Genomic DNA, 26,615 nt, shown 5'->3' with positions numbered 1-26,615 from the left:
CATAGGTTTTTAACTATAACTTATCATATAAAACGAAAACAACATTAAAAACATATGCTCTATTTGTGCAAATATAAACCACAAACCACTTTTCATAATTTTACTTTTAACTATACATAATATAAAGATACAGTCTTGGTGTTTGATCTCACAATATACATGGATGGCTAAAATAATATACACACTCAATCCTACGTAATATACGGCATGAATTTTAGTGTTTGATCTCACCATATACATGAACCCTTTCATTGCAATCTTCTTTAGAAAAATCGAATGACTAAAATAATATTACAGATAATTGCTAAATTAATTCTTTGTTGTAACTTTCATTGTAATTAACTGGTTATACATTATTTTCCTAGAAAAGCACCCGTACTCTAATATTTTCAAGTATTGCAAATTATATTAATTTTCCAATAAAATACTTTTCCATCTAAAATCCTTTTACCAAACTTTATATATTTAGGTAATAAGAAAAATTTAACGAAGAAAATAGATTCCCGAACTAAATATAATCAAATTCACTTTATTGGATGAATTGTTATAAGTTAATAACACCTATAAAATGAGAAATTACACCCTTTTTTTTATTACCTTATTACAACTACATGAACCAAGATATAAAACCTAAAGTTAATAGTGAATAACTGAATACTATACTAATTGGTCTTTCAGTCCAATAACATGTGAATGATGGTTTAATTCTTGTGGCTCTTAAGGTGTTAGGCTCCAAACCTAAATCAAGAGGATTTTCCAATAGTGGTCCGTTTTCTCCTTAAAGACGTCTTTAGGGGGTGTTTGAGATTTCTTAGGGGGTGTTTGGGATTGCTTATTTTCATCAATTTATAACTTATAAACTTTTTGAGAAGTAATAAGGTGTTTGGGATTGCTTATGTTGTGAGAGGAAAAGTTCCATAAGTTACACTTTTGCAACTTATTAACTTAATAAAAAGTTATAAGGAAGTAAAATAAGGAATCCCAAACACCCCTTTATTTTGCCTCCTTATAACTTATCATTAAGTTAATAAGTTACAAAAATGTAACTTATGAAACTTTTCCTCTCACAATATAAGCAATTCCAAACACCTTATTACTTTTCAAAAAGTTTACAAGTTATAAGTTGGTAAAAATAAACAATCCTAAACACCCCTTTAATCAAGTCAAACCTGAAGCATTAAAATCAGTATAGACATTTTATTCTTAGCTCATAATTTACTCAAGTGTATTAGAGGTAGTTTGTTTAAAAGAGAAGGTAATGAATAATATAAGGTTGATTTTGAAATTTACTCTTTTTCAATGAACTTCAATTTATTTGAACAAAGACAAAAAGTTAAAAAGATGAATAAATGATAATTTAATGCAGTAGAAAAAAGTATAATAAAATAATAATAAAAGGATCATAAGTCATAAGCATGCCAGTCAGCAATAGCATAAGTCATAATAATATAATATAATATTTAGGGGAAAGGAAAGGAAAAGAAAAGAAAAGAAAAGAAAGCATGAAATCTGAGACTTGTGTCGTCCTCTCATCACCCAATTCTATTCATTCAAATAAAAATGTGATCTGTTGATTAGGGTTTTGTTTCTCCAGAAACCCTAATAATTCTATCTAATAACAATTAATTAGGGTTTGATTTTGGGGATGAATGTTAGCGATGGCTCGAGACGTGTTAACAACAGTGGCGCCGGAGACGACACCGGCGGACGGCGGCGGCGTAGGGATGGTGGTGAAGAAGGCCAGCGCGAGAAGCTGGATATTAATCGATAGTGAGGTGAATGAGACGGTTATGGATATCGACAAGTACGCAATCATGCACCGAGTTCAGATTCATGCTCGTGATCTCAGGATTCTCGATCCTCTTTTGTCTTATCCTTCCACCATTTTAGGCCGTGAACGAGCTATTGTTCTTAACCTTGAAGTCAGTATTATTATTATTATTATTATTATTATTATTATTATGCTTCTTCTTCTTATTATTATTATTATTAATTATTATTATTATTATTATTATTATTTTGGGGCTATTTTGTGGTTATGATTTAATCGTTCTGCAGATTAAAAATGAATAATATTATAATTAACTTTGGGAGAAATGTGTTATTGAAGTTTGCTTGCTAGACTTGAAGTGTACTTTTTGCTTTCTTTTGTTGTTTGTGTATAAGCTCTTTATGTACACAACAAAATACATGCATTGAAATTTTCACCAAATCGAATATAGATTAAGCCTTTGGCATCTTAAGTTCTATGTGTATTGTTATAATGCATATAAAAAGATGTTTTGTTTTGTGATCTGTATGTTTCGTTTTGATAATCATTTTGTTATCAAAGTTTCATCAAGCTTATGGTTTGAAGTTCATTAGTTTGTGTACTAATTGTTGGTTGTTCTGATGCATGCAGCATATCAAGGCGATTATTACTGCTGAAGAGGTTAGATTTTTAATTTATTTTTTATGGATTATATGTTAAAATCTATCAAATATGATTCGTACAGTACTTTAATTAAAAGATTGTTTTCATGCTATTTGTTAGGTGTTGCTTCGAGATCCGTCAGATGATAATGTAATACCGGTTGTTGAGGAACTAAGGAGGAGACTGCCTGTTGTAAATGATAATGCTAATGATGTTGAAACTGGTGAAGAAGACGGTATGTTTGTAAACCTTTGAGTTAATTGCACAAATGACACCCGTGGGTTATATTGCATGTTTGATCCCAAACATTTGTGAGCCAGTTTTTGTTAAATGAATGAACATGAACACATGCCTCGTTCATTCATTTATGTTTGGTTAAAGTTTTATAAAACTAACATATCACTCATTACAATTTGGTCTGGTTTTATTAATTTTCGGCCCATCAGATTGATTTTCACATTTACTTTTAATTGGTGTCTCAGTTTGTTTGTTTATTCGTCCGTTTATGTTCATTTACATTCGTGAACTCGTTTATAATGTTGACAAACGAACATGGACCGTTCACTTTCTTAACAGACGAATATGAACAAGTAAACCTCATACATTTGTTGTATGTGTTGGATCGTTTGTTCAGTTAAGGTTAAGCGAGTGAACATGAGAAATACGTCCTCACATGGAATGCATGTTAGGTTACTTAAACTGTCAGGTTTTAAGTTTTAACACTGGGGGTAACTGTGCATTGTGATCCAACCACAAGGACCATTTGTGCAATTAACTTTTATTTGTTGGAAAGAAATAGTTCTTAATTTGTTGGTTGAATAATGCGTGCAGAATCTCCTTTTGAGTTCAGAGCACTTGAGGTTTTCTTAGAGGCTATATGCAGCTTTCATGCTGCTCGTACAACGGAACTGGAAACCGATGCTTACCCAGCTTTGGATGAGCTTACTTCTAAGGTACATGCAGATGCTTGTGTTCATTCGTTTAACTTTACTCGACTGAACACGAACAAGGTTTTCTTATTCGTGTTCGTTTGTTAAGGAATTGAATAAATTCGTGTTCACTGACTTCATTCCTTAGCATTATAAACGAATGGTTCACAAACGTAAACAAATGAACATAACTGGCCAAACATTAATTAAAAGTAAATGTGGAAATCAATCTGATGGACCTAAAAATCAATAAAACCAGACTAAATTGTAATGAGTGATATTTTAATTTTGTAAACTTTAAACAAATATAAATTAACGAACATAAACGAATGCAAATGAATAAACTTAAATGAACATAAATGAATGAACCAGGCATGTGTTCATGCCCGTTCGTTTAACTAAATGAACAAAAAGTCTGTTCATGTTCGTTTGTTTATTAAATAGCCAAACAAAACAAGCTTTCCGCCGAACTGTTCACTGAATGTTCTATTCGTATAACTTTTGAATCTGGATTGACAGATCAGTAGCCGTAACTTGGATCGCGTTCGTAAACTTAAAAGTGCAATGACACGGTTAACTGCTCGTGTTCAAAAGGTATACACGATGTTATTATACGCCACGCATATAATGACTGTTTCATAATCGCCCTTTGAAATATATTTTCATTTTGCAGGTTAGAGATGAACTTGAACGACTTTTGGATGACGATGATGACATGGCGGATCTTTACTTGTCACGCAAGTTATCTTCAGCTTCACCAGTTAGTGGGTCTGGTGCTGCCAGTTGGTTTTGTGGGTCCCCCACTATTGGCTCAAAGATATCTAGAGCCAGCAGGGCAAGTGTGATGACTGTACATGGAGATGAGAATGATGTTGAGGAGCTTGAGATGCTTCTAGAGGTTAGTTACAACCTACAAGCTTCTTTTAATTTAATTTGAGAAAGTTGCACAAGTGTGATGACTGTACCTGTAGATGAGCATATTGCAGGTTTGGTTTCTATATTTTAAAAGTTGCAAATTTAGTCTAAACATATTTTAGACTGTTGCAAGTTTAGTCCACTCCCACTGTGAATCCCAGTTTATTTTTTCATTTCTTATAAACAAAAAAACTTAACATGCTTTTTTGATGTGTTTCAGGCGTATTTCATGCAAATCGATGGAACATTAAACAAGTTAACGAGTGTGAGTGATTTAAATTCCATATCTAATTACATTAAAGAAACATTTTTATAAAAGTTGAGATATTATGAATTATGATAAACTTTAACCATGAAATTGTTAATTGTGCAGTTGCGCGAGTATATTGATGATACAGAAGATTATATTAACATTCAGGTATGCAGAAGCTTCTAATGAGATTTATTTAAAAGTTATATACAAATTGTGATTTTAAAACCGCAATTATTGTTGTTACAGCTTGACAATCATAGAAATCAGTTAATTCAGTTGGAGCTGTTTTTAAGTTCAGGAACCGTATGCATGTCAATCTATGCATTAGTGACGGGTATATTTGGCATGAATATACCTTATACATGGAATGACGATCACGGATACATGTTTAAATGGGTTAGTACAGAAAATATCATCATCATCATCATCGTACTCAGTATATCCCACCAATAGCAATGCTATGGTAGGGTCTGAGGAGGGTAAGATGTAGACAGCCTTACCTCTATCCCATAGGGATAGAGAGGCTGCTTCCGGTGAGACCCCCGGCTCGATAGTAGTTTTGCATCAAGCCTTGGACATAAGGCACATAGCACTCAATCATCGGGACACCGGCTGATCGGTGCATGTGCCCTTGTCTTTCGGCTATCAACGCCACCACATGATGCCTGATTAACCTTCCGCCACTTTTAACGTTATTTTCACGAGATTAGTAAAATAACGTCAAAATTAGTGCAATTTTACTTTTGCCCACCCGAGGGTTCACACATATATACATTATATGCGCGCACCGCAAGCAGGGCGTTTAGTACAGAAAATATAAATTACATATTTTGATTTAGATCGGTTTTAGCCCAAAACCGTAACCATAACCGAACCATCACTTAGCCAATCCGATCGGTTATGGCCAATCAGTTTACAAGTTGATTTGGTTCGGTTATGGGTCGTTGAACTTTGAACTAGAATTTCTCATGAAATGTTTGTGCCTGACTAAAATAACCCAAAACTATGTAATTGGGCCTGGCTAAATAGCCCAAACTATGCAACCGTGCCCGAAAGGGTGTGCTTGAAATTTTTTTCACCATTTAATAAATTGTTATTAGATATATGGGCTTTGATAGTTTGAGCTTAGCGTTTGGCATTTGTAAATTATGGTTTGTCAAAGTGAACCAGAATTGGTCATGAAATGTTTCGGCTCGACTAAAATTGCTCAAAACTATGTTACTTGGCGTGAAAGTTTGGGCTTGAAATTTTTTAACCAGTTAATAAATTGGTATTAGCTATTTGAGCTTTACCATTTGACATTTTAAAACTTTTACTAAATCTTTGGTTATGGCCTATGAGTCTGTTAACCGTGAACTAGAATTGGTGATGAAATGTTTGGGCCCGACTAAAATAACCCAAAACAACGTAATTAGGCCTGAAAGTCTGTGCTTGAAATACTTTTCGCCCCTTAGTAAGTTGTTATTAGATATATATGCTTGAATAATTTGAGCTTTACCATTTGAAATTTGTAAGACTTTTAAATTTGGCCCGTTTGACCTGTTAGACTGTTAGAGATAAAACACAGCGTAAATATAAGTAAATTAATGTATTGATGGGTTGAAATTTTTGACAGGTGGTAATTTTGTCAGGCGCGTTTTCGGCTGTGATATTTCTTTTCATCGTTTTCTATGCTCGATTTAAAGGGCTCGTTGGATCTTGAATCTTGATGATTGATTTCTAACTTTGCACATGGTTTTTTTAGGTACATTACTACTAATACTGACACTTGTTTTTATTTTGGTTCTCCTTGGAATAGAACATGAAGGAAAAGCATACAAACTTTGAAGTTAAAACATTATTGCAACCTGTTGAAATAAAACATTATATTTTTCTTATTCTGTACCATATGTGTGGTTGGTTAGATCTGATTTTTGATATGGTAACGGAGACGGGAATGGAGAGGATGGTAGTTGGTGAAGGTGAAAATTATTGTAACCTGTTGAAAACGCTTTGTGTTGATAAACTTATCATAAGAAATGAAATGTGCTAAGGGATGTAGCGTTGAGAACTCTTGATTTGTGGCGGACTGCTAATGTTTTCTTGATATGTTATTTTTGGCATGTGGGCCTTCGTTTTTGTGATTGGGCTCAACATTATTCTCGGGCTTGTGGGTAGAGGTGCACGTGCTAACCGGTTTCTACCAGGAAACCTAACCAGTTAGTACCCGATCCAGAGAAAACTGGTTTATAACCCCTTTGGCCCTTTCTGTTCTGTTATTTGCTAAAGGAAACATATTTCCATGAATTTGACGTCTCTTAATATCACAATTTTATGGTGTTGGGCATTGAATTTAGACCCTTTTGGCACCTTTCCGGTATGTTCGTGCTTTTGTAACAAACAAGCCATGAGGTTTTGATCCTAAAGGACCACATAACGAGCAACAGTCTATCCAATCAAGAGTTTAGAAACATTAGCGTGAATTGGTGATGTGAATATGATCATTTGCATAAATAATTGTATTATCATGTAACCTTAATTGTTACTATTATTTACTGAAATAATAATTAGATTTGATTATTTATACAAAAGTACATGTATGATCATATGTTTTATACACGTCGCTTACGGATGAAACAATGTAACAAGGCTAGTAATGGACCAAGTTGTAGGCATACGTAAAATCACGAGTTAGCTAGGAGACCTAGTGCGTGCAATAGCTGTAGTGCTGTACTCTTGGGTTAATTGACCTACTGAATCAATAAAGTTGCAATATAATGATCAAGGTGTTTTTAATTTTATGAATTGAAATATTTTATAAAAAGGCGCCGGTTATTGATAATATCGGTAGTCATGCTGTACGAAAGGGCAGGAAAATGGAGTTTCAAACGATGTGTGGGAGGAGACAAACGATGTCACATATTAGAAGCATGGAGGCCCTCGTAATTAGCTATACGAGTTCTTGAAGACGTATGATAAAGTTAAAGATTTTTAAGATTATGTAATTATGTGTTTTAGCATTTACCTTTGTGTCCTAACATGTCCTACATGTTTGCTTGCTGTTCTGTCACGATGTTGGTTTAGGTACTTGTCAAGGTGCTTAGGGGCCCTTTTATTTCATGCTTTTCCTTTTCTTTTCTCTTCTACGTCTACCGGTATTCTCTACCGTAAAAAAAAGTTGTTAACTCGAAGTCTCACTAGAAACAACATAGATAGATGTAAGGTTTGCTCTCATTTCACCCTTCCACGTGTGAAATATTACCGGATACATTTGTTTGTTATCTTTCCATAAGCATTACCATGGATAAACTCTCACTTCCTCATATTTGTATATATTATCAAATGGATTTCATATAAAATTTACGAAAAAATAAGAATACGAAGCTTTACACTACAATCAGAGAGCCTTCAACGACATCCTGGTTCATTGGTGAAAGTAGTAAGCGTAGGTAGTAATATACCGGCGGAAAACTTCGAGGGATCACCTATGTGGGGTATATCGCTCACAACTTCCACAGTGATGTTACATAGGTGATATACATGACTATGAACTAGTGGTGTTATCTATACAGTACATTTAACTAGTAGTGTTTGTTATCCATACAGCATATAAAGTTTTATGACAATATTTTAGCACTCATGGGCATGTGGTCCACCAAAACTCACATGGGATGCTCTCTCTATTTAGGAATGAACGATCCTGATTTGACTCGTGTATATTATACATCCTTCCTAGAGTGAATGATGACCGTCAGATGATTGGAACTTGTTCCTGCTTCATTCATTCACATGGGTGGCTTCCTTTGTCTAACTCATGTCCCTTAAATGTTGCACCACTTTCCTCAAAGTTGCTGTCTTTGCCACCGACAACTTACCTTGCCTTTGTCCTTAATTCATTCATTCACTTTAAAACTTTATTCATTTCTCATATCATATTATTATAAAATATAACCATATGTTTGTATACTTTATTTATAAACCAACTAAATATGTCATTATATATATAAATACTCCATCCAGCCTATCCAACATTTCATTATCATAAACTCTTACTTAGAGCAAAATGAATATGGAAGATGGTTTGAGTCTTACTCTTGGATTGCCCGGACGAGACGAATCCGACACCTTCAAGAACAACAACAATAATAATAATAAGCGATCCCAACCCGACGCCAACGGTGAATCCAGTGGCACTACTGAAGCCAAAGAGGTTGACATGGAAACTACACCTGCTACAAAGTAAGCATATTCATACTTCATATTCATATTCATATGCATGCATATGTATGTATGTATGTGGTTAACTATATATATATATATATGTATATAGATTTAATATTGATGAAATGCAGATCACAAGTGGTGGGATGGCCACCGGTGAGGAACTACAGGAGGAATATTATTCAAAAGGAGATTGGGATGTATGTGAAAGTAAGCATGGATGGTGCACCTTATCTAAGGAAGATTGACTTGAAGGTATACAAAGGTTATCCGGATCTTCTAAAGGCTTTGGAGAACATGTTTAAGCTCACAATTGGTGTCTACTCTGAGAGAGATGGCTATAAAGGATCTGACTTTGCACCTGCTTATGAAGACAAAGATGGTGATTTGATGCTTCTTGGTGATGTTCCATGGGAGTAAGTGATTTAATTCTATCTTTGTATGTATCTATATCTATATGTATATATACTCATGTGATGGTGTAAAATTATAATGTGCAGAATGTTTATATTATCTTGCAAGAGAATGAGGATCATGAAAGGATCAGAAGCAAAAGGGTTGGGATATAATGTATGAAGGTCAAGAATTAATTAAGATGATGACGATGATGATGATATATGATGGAGTGGAAGAGTAGAAGATGAATCTTTCAGCTTGAGTTCTCCAAGAACTATTTTCATATTTTGAATATGTCATCTGTATCAATGAACTTTGACAAGAATATAATACTAGTTCAAAATCAAAGGATTCAATGAAACTAAGTGAATCCATAGTATGCATGATCATATATAGTTTTGTTTGTGTAAATTTATATCAGTCTTGATTTTTTTATGTTCTTTAATTATCTTGATTGTAATACATTTTTTTTTCATTATCATATCATTAGAAGTTTCATATATACACAAAATACATACTTAATTATGTTATCTGAATTAAGGTCATTAACATAATCGAGTTGCCTATAGTCCAAAAACCTTTTAAGTTTTGTAACAAAATAATGGACCGAAAAGTTGAGTCACATAAACAACTTGAAGAGAAGCTTGAATAGCCATGTATTGGATAATGGAGGATAACAAGTTGAAGTGAACTCAAATCGACAACGAATAATGGGACATTTACGTTTTACAGGATGGGTATGAATGAAATTATTAAAGATGCATAGAAGAGGTCAAATATCCAGCAAATAAGATATCATCTTCCAGGCATGTTATGTCTCATATCAATGCATATCTCCATACAGATCTGTGAGCCCACATTATAATTCAAATAATTAGTAGCACGCGGTAAATCTGTGACAACTTAGCCAAATCTAGATTAAAGCGTGCTCGAGTGAGAAATAATTCTAGAAGCTAGGACGTTTTCACTCGTGTAACAAAAAAATAAAGACAATATTGGTTGTTATGACGGGTTTACAATGTCTTTCAAGAAAGTATAACTTAATAGTTTATAATAAAGGGAATCATTTTCTCTTTTTAGAAGACTTTTATTATCCAGTTTAAACTTAATGGTAACCTTCTGATGACAATACTAAATCTCACAGTTCAGTTATATATGCATATAGATGTAAAGCTGGCCTGCAGGAATGAACTATTTGCAGTAATATTGTCCTAAAAACATAGAAAAATTAATAAAAATTTACACGCCGAAATGGGCGCGGGGCCTTCGATGGTCAATGGTAGTATGCATTAACTAGAACACTGTTTATACTGAACCGAAACGAATCATTAATTGATTGATTGGAAACACTGATCAACTTGTTCCCTTGTCAAAAAAATATGAGAGAGATTCCAACTGTATAGTGGTGGTTGATCATGTGGATGGAATATTATGTATATTAATAATTAAAAAAAATATTCCTAATAATTATGGTAGGCATGAAATACCCTTGAACAAAGGTTGATCATAAACAATGAGCAGTGTACACCTTTTGTAGACATTGTTTATTGTAAAGTCATAATACCAGTTGTAAAGTATAATCTTTTTAGAGCCTTGAGCTATTAACAAAAAGATCTTTGATGAGATTTTTTTTTAATTAAAAGATGGAATGTATAATATTTAATCATCAACTTGGTCTTCAAAAGGGGGTTTAAGTTTTCTATGTTGAATTTATATATTTAACCAAGGAACAGGTTCAGTGAATTTCAAGGGTTAATTAACCCATAGTAAATACTAAATACTACACTGGTTTCCACTTTGGGACAAAACATATTGGAACAAAGGTTAAAGTGCTAGTTCTACAAATTTTGATTCGTTTAAAAATGATTACAAACGAAATGAAGAAATGTACTAGTAAAAGCGAGTATCGAGTTGTCATGGTAATATGTCATTTTATTGAATGTATCATGCTTTTTACTATTTAAAATGCCCATGAGATATTGATTAAAAAACCTAGTTTGAACTGTCAACAACATTTTTAAAACAATAACAAATCATCAAATAATCAAGAAAATAACTTATCATCATAACTCAATATCAATGTACAACACACAAGGGTAGCATTTGCCTTCTAGGTTACCCAATATCACAAAGTCCCTGTACAATTTAAAACACAAAATGACCGATTCATTGTCCATTGGTCTATAGTTAGGTTGAATCGGAAAGAACCACCATTGACCGGCTTTGACCACCGCTATTCTCATTAGGCTCGTCTTGTGGGACAATGTCTGGTGAAGCCACATATGATAATCCATACATTTGCTCGTGAGTTAGTCCCGGACAAAGCCCCTGTTGACATCATATGCATGTTATCATAATGTCAATTCATATAAACATCTTAAATATCAAAAGTAGTTTACCGATATTATTTTTATTAAGGGTGTTAATCGAATCAAATTCAGGTTATTCGAATTCAAAAATTTTAAAGCTGAACTCGAATTCAGTTAGAACTGCGCCTAATATTCGAATAAACCGAATTAGGAGAAAACAAAAGGTTCAAAAATTCAACACACTAAATTAATATCTATATTATACAAAATAATTTAATTGGTGCCTGGATTTAGAAGGTTTTAACCCCAAAAGAGTTGCAAAATCAACATCAATTGTTATTTGTTAAATACTTGAACGTTAAAATAAGCAATAAAGTGTTAACAACTAACTCTTCTCCTTTAGCCCATATAACTTAACTAATTATACAACTTATAGCCCGTTTAAAGCAAATGTATGTTATATAAAAAATGTATACATATAAATCTTATTCGGGTTATTCGAATCGAATTGAGATATCTGGATTCAAATTAGAAATTCGAATCGATTAAGTATTCCACTCAAATAACTCGAAATTCGTATTTGATTTATTTGGCATTGGATTCAAATATACAAACCTTGATGATTCCAGAAATAGAAGTTGACTTGCGAAAACCGTATTGTGTAACATAGCTTGTGGACCCCACACCTCTATGAAACCGACTGCTACTGTTAGTTTGGTGACCATTGTTTGAGATATAAGAAGTAGGTTTAAAATTACTGTCTTTACAGTATGATCCAAAATAAGAACAATGTTCACGCGCTAGAGAGATTCTAGGCGTCATGGGCAATAGGTGGCCTTCGGTGCTAAAAATATACCTGCAGTTTTCAAATATATATATATATATATATATATATATATATATATATATATATATATATATATATATTTTAACATTTAAAAGGAAACGATGTGATGTGGATAAAAATGACATAATGGTGAAATTAACAAAACTTACTTGTAGGGCCCATTTTCGACAAGGTTATCAGGACCAGCTGCCAAATCGAAAAGAAGCCACAAGTATTTGACCTAAATTACATCGAACAAGAATTTAACGAATGAATTTATCGATTGCATTAAATGAAGAAATACATATTTGTTTTGCCCAATGAAATGGACAATTCTGTTATTCTTCAACTGAAACTGAGTAAAGAATCACAATGTAACCCAATATATTCATTTTCAAAAAGTAAATACTGAATATTATAGGGGAGCAATAGTATGTTAAGAACCACGAGAACCACATATTACGTGTGTAGTGTACATTTTGCTTCAACGAAAAAGATAAAATTGAACATCAGATGTTTGTTTATTTCTCCCCACTTTCCTTGATTTTATGTCCTCTCTTCTAAATATTTTTTGAAATATATAAAAAGGTTTGAAATATATAAAAAGGTGCACATAAGCATATCAATGTGTATTAATAGGCATTTAGATAAAAGACTATCAGTATTATATTATTTTTAAATGAATCCTAAAGATATTAAAATATAGAAGGAATTACATATATCCTCCTCTAAACTTGCAAAATTATATATTACACCGAAGCACAGCTTTTTAATGCAAAATGTACAGTGCCCTTAAAGCATGATTTTTGCAAGTTTAGATGGGGATATATGAAACTGCCCCTAAAATACACATGCATTCTAGTCAATTTATATAATAAATAGTAGAGGATTTAGGGTGAATGCTTTTCTATATAATGCACAGGGGTGTTCAATGACATTTAAAAGTAACAAAGATGTCATATTTTAAAACAGGGGTACCGTTTCAGCTAGAAAGAAGCTCTCCATGTGATCTTCCTGCTTATGGAACTCTACATCTACTATGTGACAATATCCACACGTACACCGGGCCCCATACTGCAAGCTGCTAACAATGTCTCTCCCAACATCAAGATACCTATACACCACAAAACCATAATTAAAACTAAAAATAGAAGCTTTATCAGAAGCGCATGTCAGATTAAGGTTCCAACCTAGGATCCCTGGTGGCTTTGTAAAGCCAGTAAGTGCTTTCTATCAGTTCTGGACGCAACGGGTAACTCTTCTGACCATGCTACACAAGCATATAAATAAAAGGTAAAAAAGATAAAATTGTAATTATGGTGAAAAATTGGCTTGTAGACGACCCGAGTGAACACGAACAGAGGCATTGTTAACGTTCGCGTACTTTCATTTAACTTTAACCAAACATGAACACATACACGAACAAATTTCTTGCTCTTGTTCGTTTGTTTTAAGAAAATGAACATGTTTGTGTTCGTTTATGTTCATTTGTTAACATTCTAAACGAATAGTTCATGAACATAAAGGAACAAATATAAATGAACATAAACTATCTTATACAAACAATTATAAACGGACATCAATTGAAGTTTAACACATGTTTAATTATTTTTGAAAATTATAAAATTGAACAGCTAAATGAGTTAAACGAACATAAGCAACAGACATAAATGAACGTGAATGAGCAAACTTCACACATGTGTTCATGCTCGTGTGCGTTTGTTTATTAAAAGCGCACTTCCCGCCAAACAAGTCAAGAACGTTAGGTTCGTTTACAAGGCTAGGTAAAACCAGGATAAAGACGTGTTACCTGAACAGAAAAGGAAGCAAGATTGAAGCCTTCGGGAGTGAAACCGTATCTTTTCCAAACACTAAAGAAGGCGGTATGCGTTCTAATAGCAGGATCAATATCTCCAGCTAAAACCTTCCCTTAATACACACTTTTATTATTTTCTGTAATTTTCTTGTAAAATAATAATAATAGAAATAAAGTATAATATTATTATTATTATTACCTGAAGACCTGGCCAGAATGCTTGCAGACTGTTAAATAATGGCCAAACAAGCGCAGCAGAATTCATGTTCACTTCAACATACCTACACACCTTCAAAACTGTGTCATTAACTTTAAAAATAACAAATAAATCCATAAAATAGGAGTTAAAAAAGGTGTGAAATATTCAGAATAACTTCTTACCAAGGGTCGTGAAAGAGATAATGCATAGCTGCACCGTAAGCCTCTTGGAAGATGTATAAGTATTCTTCATCTCCAAATAAAATATACGCCTATAGAAGAAAAGATGAAACTTATTTATGAAATTAAAAAAAAAGGCGATTGCTTTGAAAATTACATAAAATAGTTATACAAAATTACATTTTTGTAATTTGGTCATATTACTTACGTTTGTTTTGTCTTTTAAAGCATGTTTTTTAGGTTATTTTTGTTTCATTTTGTTCACCTTCATCAAGCAATTAACTGAATAGACAAAAATGTTTAGTGTAATAAAAACTTTGAATGATTAATTGAAAAAAGGTAACCAAATTGGGGCAAAAATGTTAATAAGTTGCTATTTTGTGCAATTTGCCTTTTGCTAAACATTATTATTCTTATAGAATTTTGTATATTATGAAAACAGTAGGAGATGTTTTGTTGAGATAATTATTCTAATACAATGTTACAGGAGTATATAAACAAAGATCCAAGAACCCTGACAGGCTTAGCTAACGGGCATATATAGATTGTAGCACATACCTTTAAAAGGTATTCATAGAAAGAGTCAATACTCGTTCCTATGCCTGCATCCTGAAATAATTTCAGAAGCAAGTTTAGACAGCATACAAAGAGAAGCAAATTTTAAAGAACAGATAATGTAAAGATATTATAGCTTATTTTAAGAATGATAGAAGAAAAAAATAATAAACCTTTTGTGTCCATTCACCGGTAAAAACATCAATATGAGCACCAACTAAATTTAACTTGGAACGCCGGGCCCATATACCCCTAACTGCATTCTTGGTAACTTGTTCAAAAACTACACAACAAAACTAACTTTATAGCAAGGAATTATATATATATAATTACATATTAATAGAAATGCTGCAATTTTACAAATATGAACTTACTGGGATCATTAGTTAAGCGACTAAGCACCCCAAATTCTAATGTCAGTGTACCACCACCAGCCGTAGATGTTATCTAAACAAACAAAGGGCATAAGATAAATATATTTTTACATAAATATTAATGTCATATGTAGTATTGTCAGAATTAAAACAAAAATAAAATGTGCCAGAAATCAATGGCCCTACCTTGCTTTCATGTTCATCAACTCCATGCAATAGATTAACAGACCCATATGGAATTCCTGCAGCAAAATCATTAAAGTATAACAAAATCTAATTTGTTTTTTTTTTCACTAAGAAATTGGTGATTATGAGTAAAAAAAGTGACATACCTGTTGGGGTGTCAAATGCAGGTAATAATCTACGAGCAAGATCTTCAGCAAGATGAAGAAGCTCATCATCATATGAAGGAATCCGCATACCCTTTAATTATTTAATTAAAAAAACTGTTAATTTTATTTAATTTAACTAAAATTAAAATGAGTAATTAATTATTAAGCATAAGAATGAAAGCAAAATAGCAAATACCGTAGAATAATCGCTTGCAATTAAATGAGCAGAAAGCAAACCTCCAAGTATCCGAATTGTGGTTTCAAACAACGACACCGTTTTGTTCTGAAATTGTTTGGAGTAGATAAAGCTTCAGTTTTTAACTTCAAATCCATTAATATTTTAACTGAATACTCACAATATCAAATCTGAGATTTTTACTAATCCATTCAACAGAAGAAGTGAACCGATCTTTGTCACCAAGCAAAGCCAATGTGTCTAATGAGTCAATCTGTACTGATGGAATCGTTTATTTATCAACTTTTGAAAAATGGTGAATAAAAAGTAGGAAAATGCATAAACACAAAGGACACTTATCCGATCATACAAAGTGTAAGAAGAATTTTGATCAACAAATTAATAGTTGGAATAACGGAAAGCTGCCATGTCACCAATTTTCAAGCGTAAAAAAAGCCCAAAGGGGGTAAAATTGGTGTATCCTACCACTGTTAACTTATTTCAACTTCCGTCATTATTTTGAAATCGTTGATAACTTTTTATACGATATCATTTTTTGAAAAATTACACCATAAAAGCAGCCATTTTATTCTCTTTAATTCAAGTACCTTTTTGCTATACCTTCTTTTGAAAAAACAAAATCAATTTCTTTCTAAAAACAAAGATATGTTGCGGGTATTACGTGCGTGATTATGTATATGCATATCTATGAAAAAAAAGTGCGTAACTATAATTATAGGTTGCGTAACCCATCTTCCACACGCATTATGGTCCAATAATATCCTTTGTACGACAACAACTCGGCCCATAAGAAGTAGTCAATAAGAGGAAAAGGGTTACCAATGTTAGTGCATAACCACCAAGTGTGTCTTCTCCTTGACACGATAGCGGTTTCAACTCGTCACGTGGGAATGCATGATCCATATATCCATTAAACGCATGATAAAACATTCCACTAACCTGCATCCAGTAAGATTATGCTTACAATTTCATGCCATATACAACAAACTAGTAACATAGAGTCGACAAATTCAATCTATTACTTCCTTAAATACTCATAATAACTTGTCACACATTCAAGCCAATGACCATTCAAGTCCAATAATCCAAAGTTCCAAACAATCCCCAATCAAATTTCATACACCATATCCAAACACCCCTCCACTTCTCAGTTTAATAGCAATTATTATGTAATGTCGTCATTTTTAGGGGTGCAAACGAGCCGAGCAAAGCCCAACTAGACTCAAGTTCAGCTCGTTCTGACTAACAAAGGCTCGAGCTCGGCTCATGATTTGTTTTCTCAAGCTCGGGTTCAGCTCATTTATTATTTTATTATATTTTCATATACATTTTTAGCTATTTTTATAGGTGTGTTTTTAGTTATAACTTTTATATATACTATTTAGTTACTTTTACAATAACTTTATATGTAACAAAGACTATTATAAAAAGATATATTTAATGCAATAAATGTAAATTATATAAATAAAAGACTATTTTAGCCTCACGAGCTGACTCGAGCTTGATAAGTGAAACTCACACTCGTTTATTAAACAAGCTTATTATTTTAAGATTCAAGCTCGGGTCAATTCGAGCTTTTAATGAGCCAATCTCGAGTAGCTCATGAACCGGCAGGGCTCATTTGAAGCCCTAGTCATTTTGAAGACACAAATTAGCGAAAGCCTTTTGTTCAATTTAACAATTAGCATCAATTTCAGAAGACATAATGAAATCACAAATTACGAAATTTGAATCAAATTCGAAATGGTAACAATTCAATTTGAAATCAAATCAAATGAAATCGTATATGAACCGTACCTCATCACGCAGCTGCTTTGCTTCTTCAAAACTAACGCCTTCGGCTGAAACTGGACAGATCAAACCTTGTGATATTATTATTATTATTATTATTAGTGTTAATGCAATCCTTTGTTCCATCTCTCTTTCGCATTCGCAAATTCTTGTTATTATTATTTATTATGTTAGCTGAGGCTGCCATTGCGCCGGCGTTTTAAGATACATATTGCTTGTTACTTAAATGGTCCCTTCACTGTTTATAAATGTACTTTTCTTCCTTCAACTTTATTTACGTGTACGTGAGAGGTTGCTTAAGGTGAGACTCGACTCGACTCTAAAACTTCGTCTTAACATGTAAACCAAAAGGTATTAAATAATAGCGATAACTTTCACTAGTATACGACTAAATGTTAAGGAAAATCAAAAGAAAATAATAAATATTAGAAAAGCTTTTTTTATGAAATCGTTTAGGGGTTTGTAATTCCTAAAGTTGTAATGAAACAAGCAAATGAATTATTCAATGGTATTGTGATTTATTTTCTTTTTCTTGCCATTTTTTAATTTGCTTATATATTATACATGTAATTTATATAATTTTGTTTCAAATGTTAGACTACATGTTATGTTTAATTAAAAGACCCTCACGTTACTATCACGTAAGTATGTGGGATCTAACTAATTTTTTTCTAAAAAACACATACTATAACTAAAACACAATAGTTTTTTTATATATAAATTATGAGTTGGAAAGTTAGATTGGTTAGAAAATAATTATGGCCCAAAATGGTGTGTAACGCCCCTACAATGTGATGTGGAAGAGACGTTACTCAATTACACATGATCTTAAATAGTAACATAAATATTTATTCATCTACAAGTGTGCACACAATATTATTTTTTTATATTTTAGTTTTTTATAATAAGCTTTTATATGCATTTGTCCATATATATCAAACCACCACCCTCTGCTAAAATGACCCATTAATGTTTAACTATTTGATGATTCTCATTGATGACGAGGTTAGCCCAAGGAAATAATAAAATGACTGGAACACATTAACGCTAAAAAGGTTAAAAGAGTAAAAGCTTCATTTCCCGCCCAAACTTATGTAAACAAGTACCCACGTGCTACAGTACGATGTCAACTCAAGACTCACATCACTATTCCCTCTGAGCAAGGGACATGCTCAGATAAAGTATTATTATTTTAATCACAGACCAACGGTCCAAAGCTTCCCGCCCATAACGGTCAACCCTCTAAGCGAACTGGAGATCAATTAGTTTGTACACTGGATAAAGGGCTTGGTCTCTCCTTCTATAAAAGAGGGACTTAAGCCATAAACATAGGATCATCAGATCTGAAGATAACACCTTCTCCCTGATATTCTCTTCTTCCTTGAGAAATATACTCTTAGCTTATTTCTTTCTTACTTCAATAGCTTCATAGCTTCACCAAGAACACCATTCAAGAACCGATCCCAAACATCAGGGTTCTTGACCCTCGGTGAACTATAACGATCAACAACAAACTAGTGAACCTCTTTCTACGTTTTGCAAACGTAGAGGGACACCACGACCTGCGTTAGGTTAACCTGAACCCTTGAAGCTTGTTAGCCTAGCCAGCCCATTCACTATCATTGGTCTTATCTTTATTGTAACAACAAGCCTGAAGACCTTGTACTCCGAAACAATGAGGCCAGCAAAAACCAAGGAAAACTTGGCCCAAAGTGGGAAGGGCCATACACATTCCTTGAAGCTCACAAAGGTGGATCCTACAAGCTGGCCGACACAGAAGGCAAAAGGCTTCCAAGACACTGGAACTGCAAAACCCTTAAAAGGTTCCATGCCTAGTCAAAGTCTTAAGATGTATAATTCTCCTTTTGTGAACATCAACCTCTTGAATGAATGATAAAGTTTTTGTCATAACTTGTCTTTACTATCCTATAATCAGGTTGAGAACCTAGCAAGAAACTCCATGGCAAGGGCTATGTAAGGGGATGAGCTCCCAGACCACATCGCTCAATAGGTTCAAGGGTTAAATGGACCTTTATAAGAGGTGAGTTCCTATATCAATACAACTCCATGAGACTTAGAAAATTTTTTCAACTAAAAACTTGTCTCATAGACGGGTCTGAACAGCCTACATCAATTCGTTCCTTAAGATTTGAAAAAGTTTACGAAACAAAAACATACACTAAGTAGTGATACAAAGGATAGTCAACATGTGCTTTTTACCTAATGAAGCCTTGAAGCTAAAGTGACTGCAACACTAAAACTTCTTAAGGAAAGTTAGCTAAAAACACATCAAACTAACAAGACAAGCAACCAAAACACAGGTACATAAACATCACAGTCCATAAACAAAGGCCATTGCAAGGCCATAACTAATAAGCATTCATAATAAGCCAATTAAGGCTAAACAAGGAAATCACAAGGATTCCCAAGAAAATGTTCAAAGGGCCAAAAGGCCAAACACAACCACAAGGCAGAAACTTTAAGAGTTTCATGCCAAACCTACATTGTTTAAGATCACATAACATTGTTTAACGATGCTAAGAAAGCTATAAATCAGGTGTTTAAACATCAGAAACAGGCTTTGAAGTACTAGCCTTAACACTTTTACCCTTCTTGGACTTCTTGACTTGAGGGCCAACATCAGCATCAGCCGAGCCTTCGAGGCTTGCCACATGAGATCCTTCGCTTTCCCCAGATAAAGTCTCTTCACTATCGCCAGAGCGGGAGCGTTTCTTCGACAAGGACTCAAGCACCTCTTTAGCAACCTTCTACTCAAGGCCGGCTGGTTTCAAACCCTGCAACACATAAAGGGGCTTACCAAAGCATGATGACACTTCACCCACATAGGGGTAGGTGAGCTTTTCCATTGAACGAACTGAATCCATGAAAAGCTTGTAAGCTTCACGGTTGAACAGGGGTGACTTCTCTATAGGCTGGCCAGACTCATGATGACTAAAGTCTGCAACGAAGCCCAAATGCTTACCATGGGCCAACAACTTCGTATACACACCACCCAACACCGAGTTGAACTCACTAGAATGAAGCAAGTAAGTCACAACCTGTTGAAACCCGTCCTCAATCAACCACTTGTTGTCACTAGAAGTCTGGGCAACCGAAGCTTTCAAGCCTTCCTTCTCCATCTCGAAGGCTCTCCTCTGCACCTCAAAGGCTTCCCGGTCAGCATCCAATGTAATCCTGTCAGCTTCCATAGCTTTCTTCAAACCCGCCATCTCAATCTCATGGCTACGAGACAACTCGTCAATCCTCTTCACATACACTTTTTCCTTTTCTGAAAAACCTTCAACCTCCTTCTTCATGGCCGCCATAGAGGCCTTCATCTTTTCCTTCGTCTTCATAAACTCCTCATACTCCTGCATCCATTTGCGAAACCGAGTAACACCCTCTGCCAAAAGGGCAGAAATGTTAACAGAGTTCAAGATCAACCTTGATAGCAGAGAATCACCCTCCATCCCGGAGATAGCATCACGAACCCCCGGAGGAGCAAAATTGGCTAACACATCAGCACAAAATTCGGGATCTTTAAAGTTATCCCCAACCTTGGCACTCCACTCTGGCACATAAACAGCATCACCATCCAACCCTTGAACCACAGACATCACAACCTTCTTCCCAGCCGATTTCCTCTTCTTGGAAACCACCAAACCCTGCTCCTTCTCACTCTTCACAATTGGACCTTGGTCTTCGACAACCTGAATGTCATCACTAACCTCAACCGGTTCGTGAGAAAATGAGGGGCCAACTGACTTCAGTAAACGTCGTGTGGAACGACGAGTAGAAGACTTCGGAGCAGCGGTCTTGGTGAACCCTTTAACGTTTGCAACCCCAACATACTCAGCATCCTCAAACCGACCATCATTCCCCCGAGCCACCGAGTCATCCTCGACAATAGCAGCAACATCAGTAAAACCAACATCAGAGGTATCATCGCTCTTTAGGAAGTCCAAAGCCGACATGACTGCAAATACCAAAGAAACACATTAACAAATATATTAACGAGATAAAGCAAATACGGGATAAACAAATGCATACCCTTATTATCCCTCATAAGCACGGGATCCCGATTAGGCTTATCCCATAGTTTGTTAATTCCTAATAACACGAGAAGATGTTCGGGAAAAGGACGAAGACGCGATGGACATTTCCTAATTGATTTCAAAAAGGCTTCATTTAACTCGGATTCAGCCGGCTCCGGTTCATTTAAAACAGCCTCGGGTTGTCGCCAAACAGGTTTAAATGTAAGGATAGAGTCGGAAACAAAGAAAAACCGGTCCTTCCAAGTACCGAGGGTTGTAACCGCCGAGGAAACCAAACAAATGTCGACCTTGGTATGTTCAAAAGTATACCAATCACCGTTCTTTGCTATGCGAAAGAAACGGCGAAAACTCAATAAGGAAGGATCATAACCTAGGGCTCTACACAAAACCTCAAAATGCAAAACCCTAGCAAGCCCTAAAGGATGGATTTGACCGAACGATACACGGTAATACTCCAAAACATTCAAAACAAAAACCGAAAAAGGGTGCCGGAGATTAGAAAATTCAAAATGACGGCAATATAGAGCAATGAAGCCTGCCGGACAATGATCAATCGAAGAATCGACCGGCGGAGCAATCGGCTTATACTTTAACCCTATTCCCCACTCGACACAAAACGATTCGACCTCTTCTTGGGTCAATCGAGAAAAACTGACCGAAAGATCCTTTTTGGCAACCATAATTTTGAAGGAAAGATGAAAGATCGAAACTAACATGATAGAAGATTGAAAGGAACTTGAATGTGTTTATGATAATAACTTTAAAAAAAATCTGGAAGAAAGTGAATAGTTATCCCATTGATAACTATTAATGAAAAAGCAGTTATTGGGAACTGCAATATGGTACTTACCATCACATCAACTGTCACATCAGTAATTCAAAAAACAACCAAAACTGAACAAAGCCTCGAAGCTTACAAGCCTTGAAGCCTTTAAGCAATAAACAAAATGTGTGCAAAAGTCAGAAGCCCTTGAGCTTACCTCTCAAACACCTCTGACTTGGGGGGCTGATGACGGGGGTAGCCCAAGGAAATAATAAAATGACTGGAACACATTAACGCTAAAAGGGTTAAAAGGTTAAAGGCTTCATTTCCCGCCCAAACTTATGTAAACAAGTACCCACGTGCTACAGTACGATGTTAACTCAAGACTCACATCACTGTTCCCTCTGAGCAAGGGACATGCTCAGATAAAGTATTATTATTTTAATCACAGACCAACTGTCCAAAGCTTCCCGCCCATAACGGTCAACCCTCTAAGCGAACTGGAGATCAATTAGTTTGTACACTGGATAAAGGGCCTGGTCTCTCCTTCTATAAAAGAGGGACTTAAGCCATAAACATAGGATCATCAGATCTAAAGATAACACCTTCTCCCTGATATTCTCTTCTTCCTTGAGAAATATGCTCTTAGCTTATTTCTTTCTTACTTCAATAGCTTCATAGCTTCACCAAGAACACCATTCAAGAACCGATCCCAAACATCACGGTTCTTGATCCTCGGTGAACTATAACGATCAACAACAAACTAGTGAACCTCCTTCTACGTTTTGCAAATGTAGAGGGACACCACGACCTGCGTTAGGTTAACCTGAACCCTTGAAGCTTGTTAGCCTAACCAGCCCATTCACTATCATTGGTCTTATCTTTGTTGTAACAACACTCATCAACCATCATACAAAAGGAAAGCAAATGAGATGTGAAGAAGAAAAACAAGTAGAATTTATAAACGGAATAGAGCTTTAGTAAGTGTTCTTTACAACAAGAGAACATACATATACATAAACAAATACATACACATGAAGAATTCAAATTTCAAATCCTTGATGGAATCATTGGTATGTTGTTTTGTAGGTATTCACAAGCCGCAGCCACTCCACTCCCGAGCTTCACCGGGTAACCGACATCCTTGAGCACCATCTCCACCCCTGCAAGACACCCCAGCAGTTGCAGCTACATGCACAAGCAACACCCAAATTATTTTAAAACATAATAAATAAATAAAATAAAACAAAAAGTTGGATTTAAGAGGAGGAAGGTAGGGGTGTAAACGAGTCAAGCCAGCTACTCGAGATAAGCTCATTTGAAGATCGAATTGAGCCAAGCTTAAACACGCTCGAACCTTAAATTATGTTTGTTTATTAAATGAGCCCAAACTTCATTTATAGAGCTCGAGCCATCTCACGAACCTATTATTTATATAAAATTTGTTTAATATATGAAATATATTTATATAATAATATTTATTATATATAAATTTATGATAGAAATAACTTAATAATATATATCATGTTATATATATAAATTATTATTAAAAGATACATAATAATAACTAAAAATGTATATAAATTAATTAATAAATAATAAACGGGCCGGGCTCAAGTTTAGAAAATGAGATCGAGCTCAAGCTTAGTTGACCTCGAGCTCGGCTTGTTTACACCCCTAGAGGGAGGTATGCTTACGTCATTTACGTGTCCAAGATGTCCTATTCTAAAGACCTTTCCGGCGACTTTGTTAAGGCCGAGACCCAAGCTTAAGTTATATCTCTTCCATCCTCTTCTAACAATTTCAGAACTATCAATATGTGGAGGAACAACCACTGCTGTCACGGTGTCACTGAACCATTCCTCACTTTGGGTGCAGTTTTTCAACCCCCATGCTTCAACAGCTAGCCTGTTAAAAGTACAATCGATCAAGATTTACTTATAGACTTATAGTCGGTTAGACTTATATTACAATCATAGACTTGTAGTTTGTTATAGACTTACACTTATATGGTTATAGTTAGTTATATAGTTACAATTAGTTATAGACATATAGTTAATGTTAGGTGTAGTTAGTTAGTTAGACATACAATTAAAGTTTACTTACCTTGTGGCTTTTCCAAGACGAGCGTGCCTCGCAATGACATTATCCAATCCTTCTTCAAAAATGAGATCAAGAGCTGCTTTAAGACCATACAAAAGTTGTATAGATGGAGTGTAAGGCCAATAAGTCCCCATCTTGTAGAACTTCAAGTAGTCCTTCCAGTCAAAGAAAACCCGAAGTGATTTTGCACTTTCGGACGCCTTGATAGCTTTGGGGCTTGCACACACTATCCCCACACCAGTCGGAAGCGAAAGCGCTTTCTGAGATCCTGTTAACGCCACATCTACACCCCATTCATCCATGCGGAAATCCAGAGCGCATATTGATGACACACCGTCCACTAAAAATAGCGCGGGATGCTGATACTCATCTGACATTCATCAACAAGCCATTATTAATTTATTATTACTTTGTGCGATGAATTCCACAGGTTGTTATTAACATTATTATCAGTTAGTTTAGATCGAGATTTATTATAATGAAAGTAATCAAAACTTTATTTTACCAAGTATTTTCCTTACGGAAGCCAAGTTGTTAGTAACTCCTGTGGCGGTCTCGTTGTGAACTATGCATATGGCTTTGATAGTATGAGCAGTATCTGCAGCCACTTTTGATGCTAGAACATCCAAATCAGCACCCCGACCCCACTCGCTTTCCACCACGTCAACATTGAATCCGAGTCGTTTCTGTTGATCTACCCAAAGCAAACTGAATTGACCGATGATAAACGATACAATTCGGTCTCCAGGAGACAAGGTGTTTGTTAGTGCACTTTCCCATGCACCAGTACCTGTACAGAGTTAACTACAACATTTGAACTTCACTTTGAATGAACCTAATGATAGCATAATAAGCCAGTAGGCTTATAAACGACATAAATGTTTAGTGAACCGTTGATGAACCAAATTTGTGTCATTTATTCATTTAGTTAAATGAACGAACATGATCAAATGTCTTGTTCATTCACTTATGTTTGTTACATTCATTTGGGTCCATTAGTTTATGTTTGTTTTAAGTTCGTTTATTATAATATACTTATTTGTATTTTTTAGGCTCATTACAATATAGATATTATAACTTTCTAACCCTAACACAATGTTGTTCACATTTACTTATAATCGGGATTAGCTCAGTTATGTTCACTCATTACAATATAGTCTTGCGTTCGTGAACTGTTTGTTTATATCGTTAACGAACGAATATAAACAAATACAAACACACTTGTTTTCTTAACGAACGAACATGAACAAGAAAACCTCATTCGCTTAACTATTTAAATTTAATCATTTGTCCGTGTAAAGTTAAATGAACGTTGTGTTCGTTTACAAGCCTGATATATACGAAAACACCATAAGTATAATTACAAAGGAAAGCTAATGGAATGATCATAAGTTGTAAAATGCGTATGTACGTACCTGTAGTGGGGATAAGAAAAGGAGTCCCAGAAATGGTCTTAAAAATCTTCTTTACATCCTCAAGTAAAGTTTTAGTCAAGGCGGGGACGGCAGGGGAGCGATAGTCCTCGTTGTTTCGGTTCATTGCACGAAGAACTTGTTCCGGGATGTTAACAGGTCCCGGAACAAACAAATGATTCCTTCCAGGTGCATACATATAGTCCATCTTATTCTTTGCCCCCTACTAATTAAAAACATATTAGAAAAGTAAAAGCCACCTAAAATAAGACATAGCAATTCATTAAACAATATGAAGACTAAATTTGGCATGAAGAAGTGAATAGAGATTATTACCTGGTGAGTGATTGGCCTGTGAGACTGAAAATGAATAATCCAAAAAGTGTGGAATTTATAAGATGGCGGGAGATGAGGTGGGTCCCAACAGCAGATAAGAACTCCAAGTGAGCCTCATTTTCAGTTCTACGGGTAACGTTATATATATGTTATATCTATCTACGTATGTGCTTTCGCCACATATTCAGTCTCATCCTATATATCCTCATAGACTCATAGTCATACCAACTGTCACAAAGGATTTATAACTCTCGTGTTTCATT

At 34.8% G+C, this 26,615-nt stretch overlaps 4 protein-coding genes across 5 annotated transcripts; 2 read left to right on the top strand and 2 right to left on the bottom strand.

Annotated features, from left to right (window-relative positions):
• Window positions 1-1,481: 1,481 nt before the first annotated feature.
• On the top strand, window positions 1,482-6,515 carry LOC143634787 (magnesium transporter MRS2-I-like). Of its 2 annotated transcripts, none has more exons than XM_077102782.1 (10): window positions 1,482-1,922; window positions 2,402-2,431; window positions 2,534-2,648; window positions 3,245-3,366; window positions 3,862-3,936; window positions 4,016-4,240; window positions 4,478-4,522; window positions 4,631-4,675; window positions 4,757-4,906; window positions 6,126-6,515. In XM_077102782.1, exons 1-10 carry the CDS (start codon window positions 1,650-1,652, stop codon window positions 6,210-6,212), a joined length of 1,167 nt encoding a protein of 388 aa, XP_076958897.1. In that variant the 5' UTR covers window positions 1,482-1,649; the 3' UTR covers window positions 6,213-6,515. The 2 variants fall into 2 exon arrangements, with proteins under 2 accessions (XP_076958897.1, XP_076958904.1); XM_077102789.1 differs by lacking the exon at window positions 6,126-6,515 and adding an exon at window positions 5,350-6,066 and having other exon boundaries at window positions 4,757-4,939.
• Window positions 6,516-8,466: 1,951 nt separating this feature from the next.
• LOC143631876 (auxin-induced protein 22D-like) lies at window positions 8,467-9,501 on the top strand. Its single transcript, XM_077100503.1, has 3 exons — window positions 8,467-8,728; window positions 8,842-9,126; window positions 9,211-9,501. Exons 1-3 carry the CDS (start codon window positions 8,553-8,555, stop codon window positions 9,284-9,286), a joined length of 537 nt encoding a protein of 178 aa, XP_076956618.1. The 5' UTR covers window positions 8,467-8,552; the 3' UTR covers window positions 9,287-9,501.
• A 1,611-nt stretch (window positions 9,502-11,112) lies between these two features.
• On the bottom strand, window positions 11,113-17,846 carry LOC143634778 (alpha-mannosidase I MNS4-like). The gene is made up of 17 exons (XM_077102776.1): window positions 17,690-17,846; window positions 16,712-16,831; window positions 16,053-16,145; window positions 15,893-15,979; window positions 15,697-15,787; window positions 15,551-15,606; window positions 15,365-15,437; window positions 15,164-15,273; window positions 14,994-15,044; window positions 14,439-14,527; window positions 14,257-14,338; window positions 14,052-14,165; window positions 13,432-13,511; window positions 13,220-13,355; window positions 12,412-12,482; window positions 12,031-12,271; window positions 11,113-11,434 (listed from the first exon to the last, which is right to left on the bottom strand). Exons 1-17 carry the CDS (start codon window positions 17,807-17,809, stop codon window positions 11,294-11,296), a joined length of 1,755 nt encoding a protein of 584 aa, XP_076958891.1. The 5' UTR covers window positions 17,810-17,846; the 3' UTR covers window positions 11,113-11,293.
• A 5,590-nt stretch (window positions 17,847-23,436) lies between these two features.
• On the bottom strand, window positions 23,437-26,224 carry LOC143634768 (serine--glyoxylate aminotransferase). The gene is made up of 5 exons (XM_077102768.1): window positions 26,020-26,224; window positions 25,110-25,394; window positions 24,608-24,974; window positions 24,199-24,409; window positions 23,437-23,689 (listed from the first exon to the last, which is right to left on the bottom strand). Exons 1-5 carry the CDS (start codon window positions 26,222-26,224, stop codon window positions 23,552-23,554), a joined length of 1,206 nt encoding a protein of 401 aa, XP_076958883.1. The 3' UTR covers window positions 23,437-23,551.
• Between the last annotated feature and the right edge of the window lie 391 nt (window positions 26,225-26,615).

The sequence above is a fragment of the Bidens hawaiensis genome, unplaced genomic scaffold (genome assembly GCF_021521415.1).
Source record: "Bidens hawaiensis isolate Kalapana, Puna unplaced genomic scaffold, B.hawaiensis_p1.1 tig00000512_1, whole genome shotgun sequence".
NCBI classification, from domain to species: domain Eukaryota; kingdom Viridiplantae; phylum Streptophyta; class Magnoliopsida; order Asterales; family Asteraceae; genus Bidens; species Bidens hawaiensis.
The sequence above is the reverse complement of the archived record's forward strand: the minus strand, read 5'-3'. Positions and strand labels throughout refer to the sequence as shown.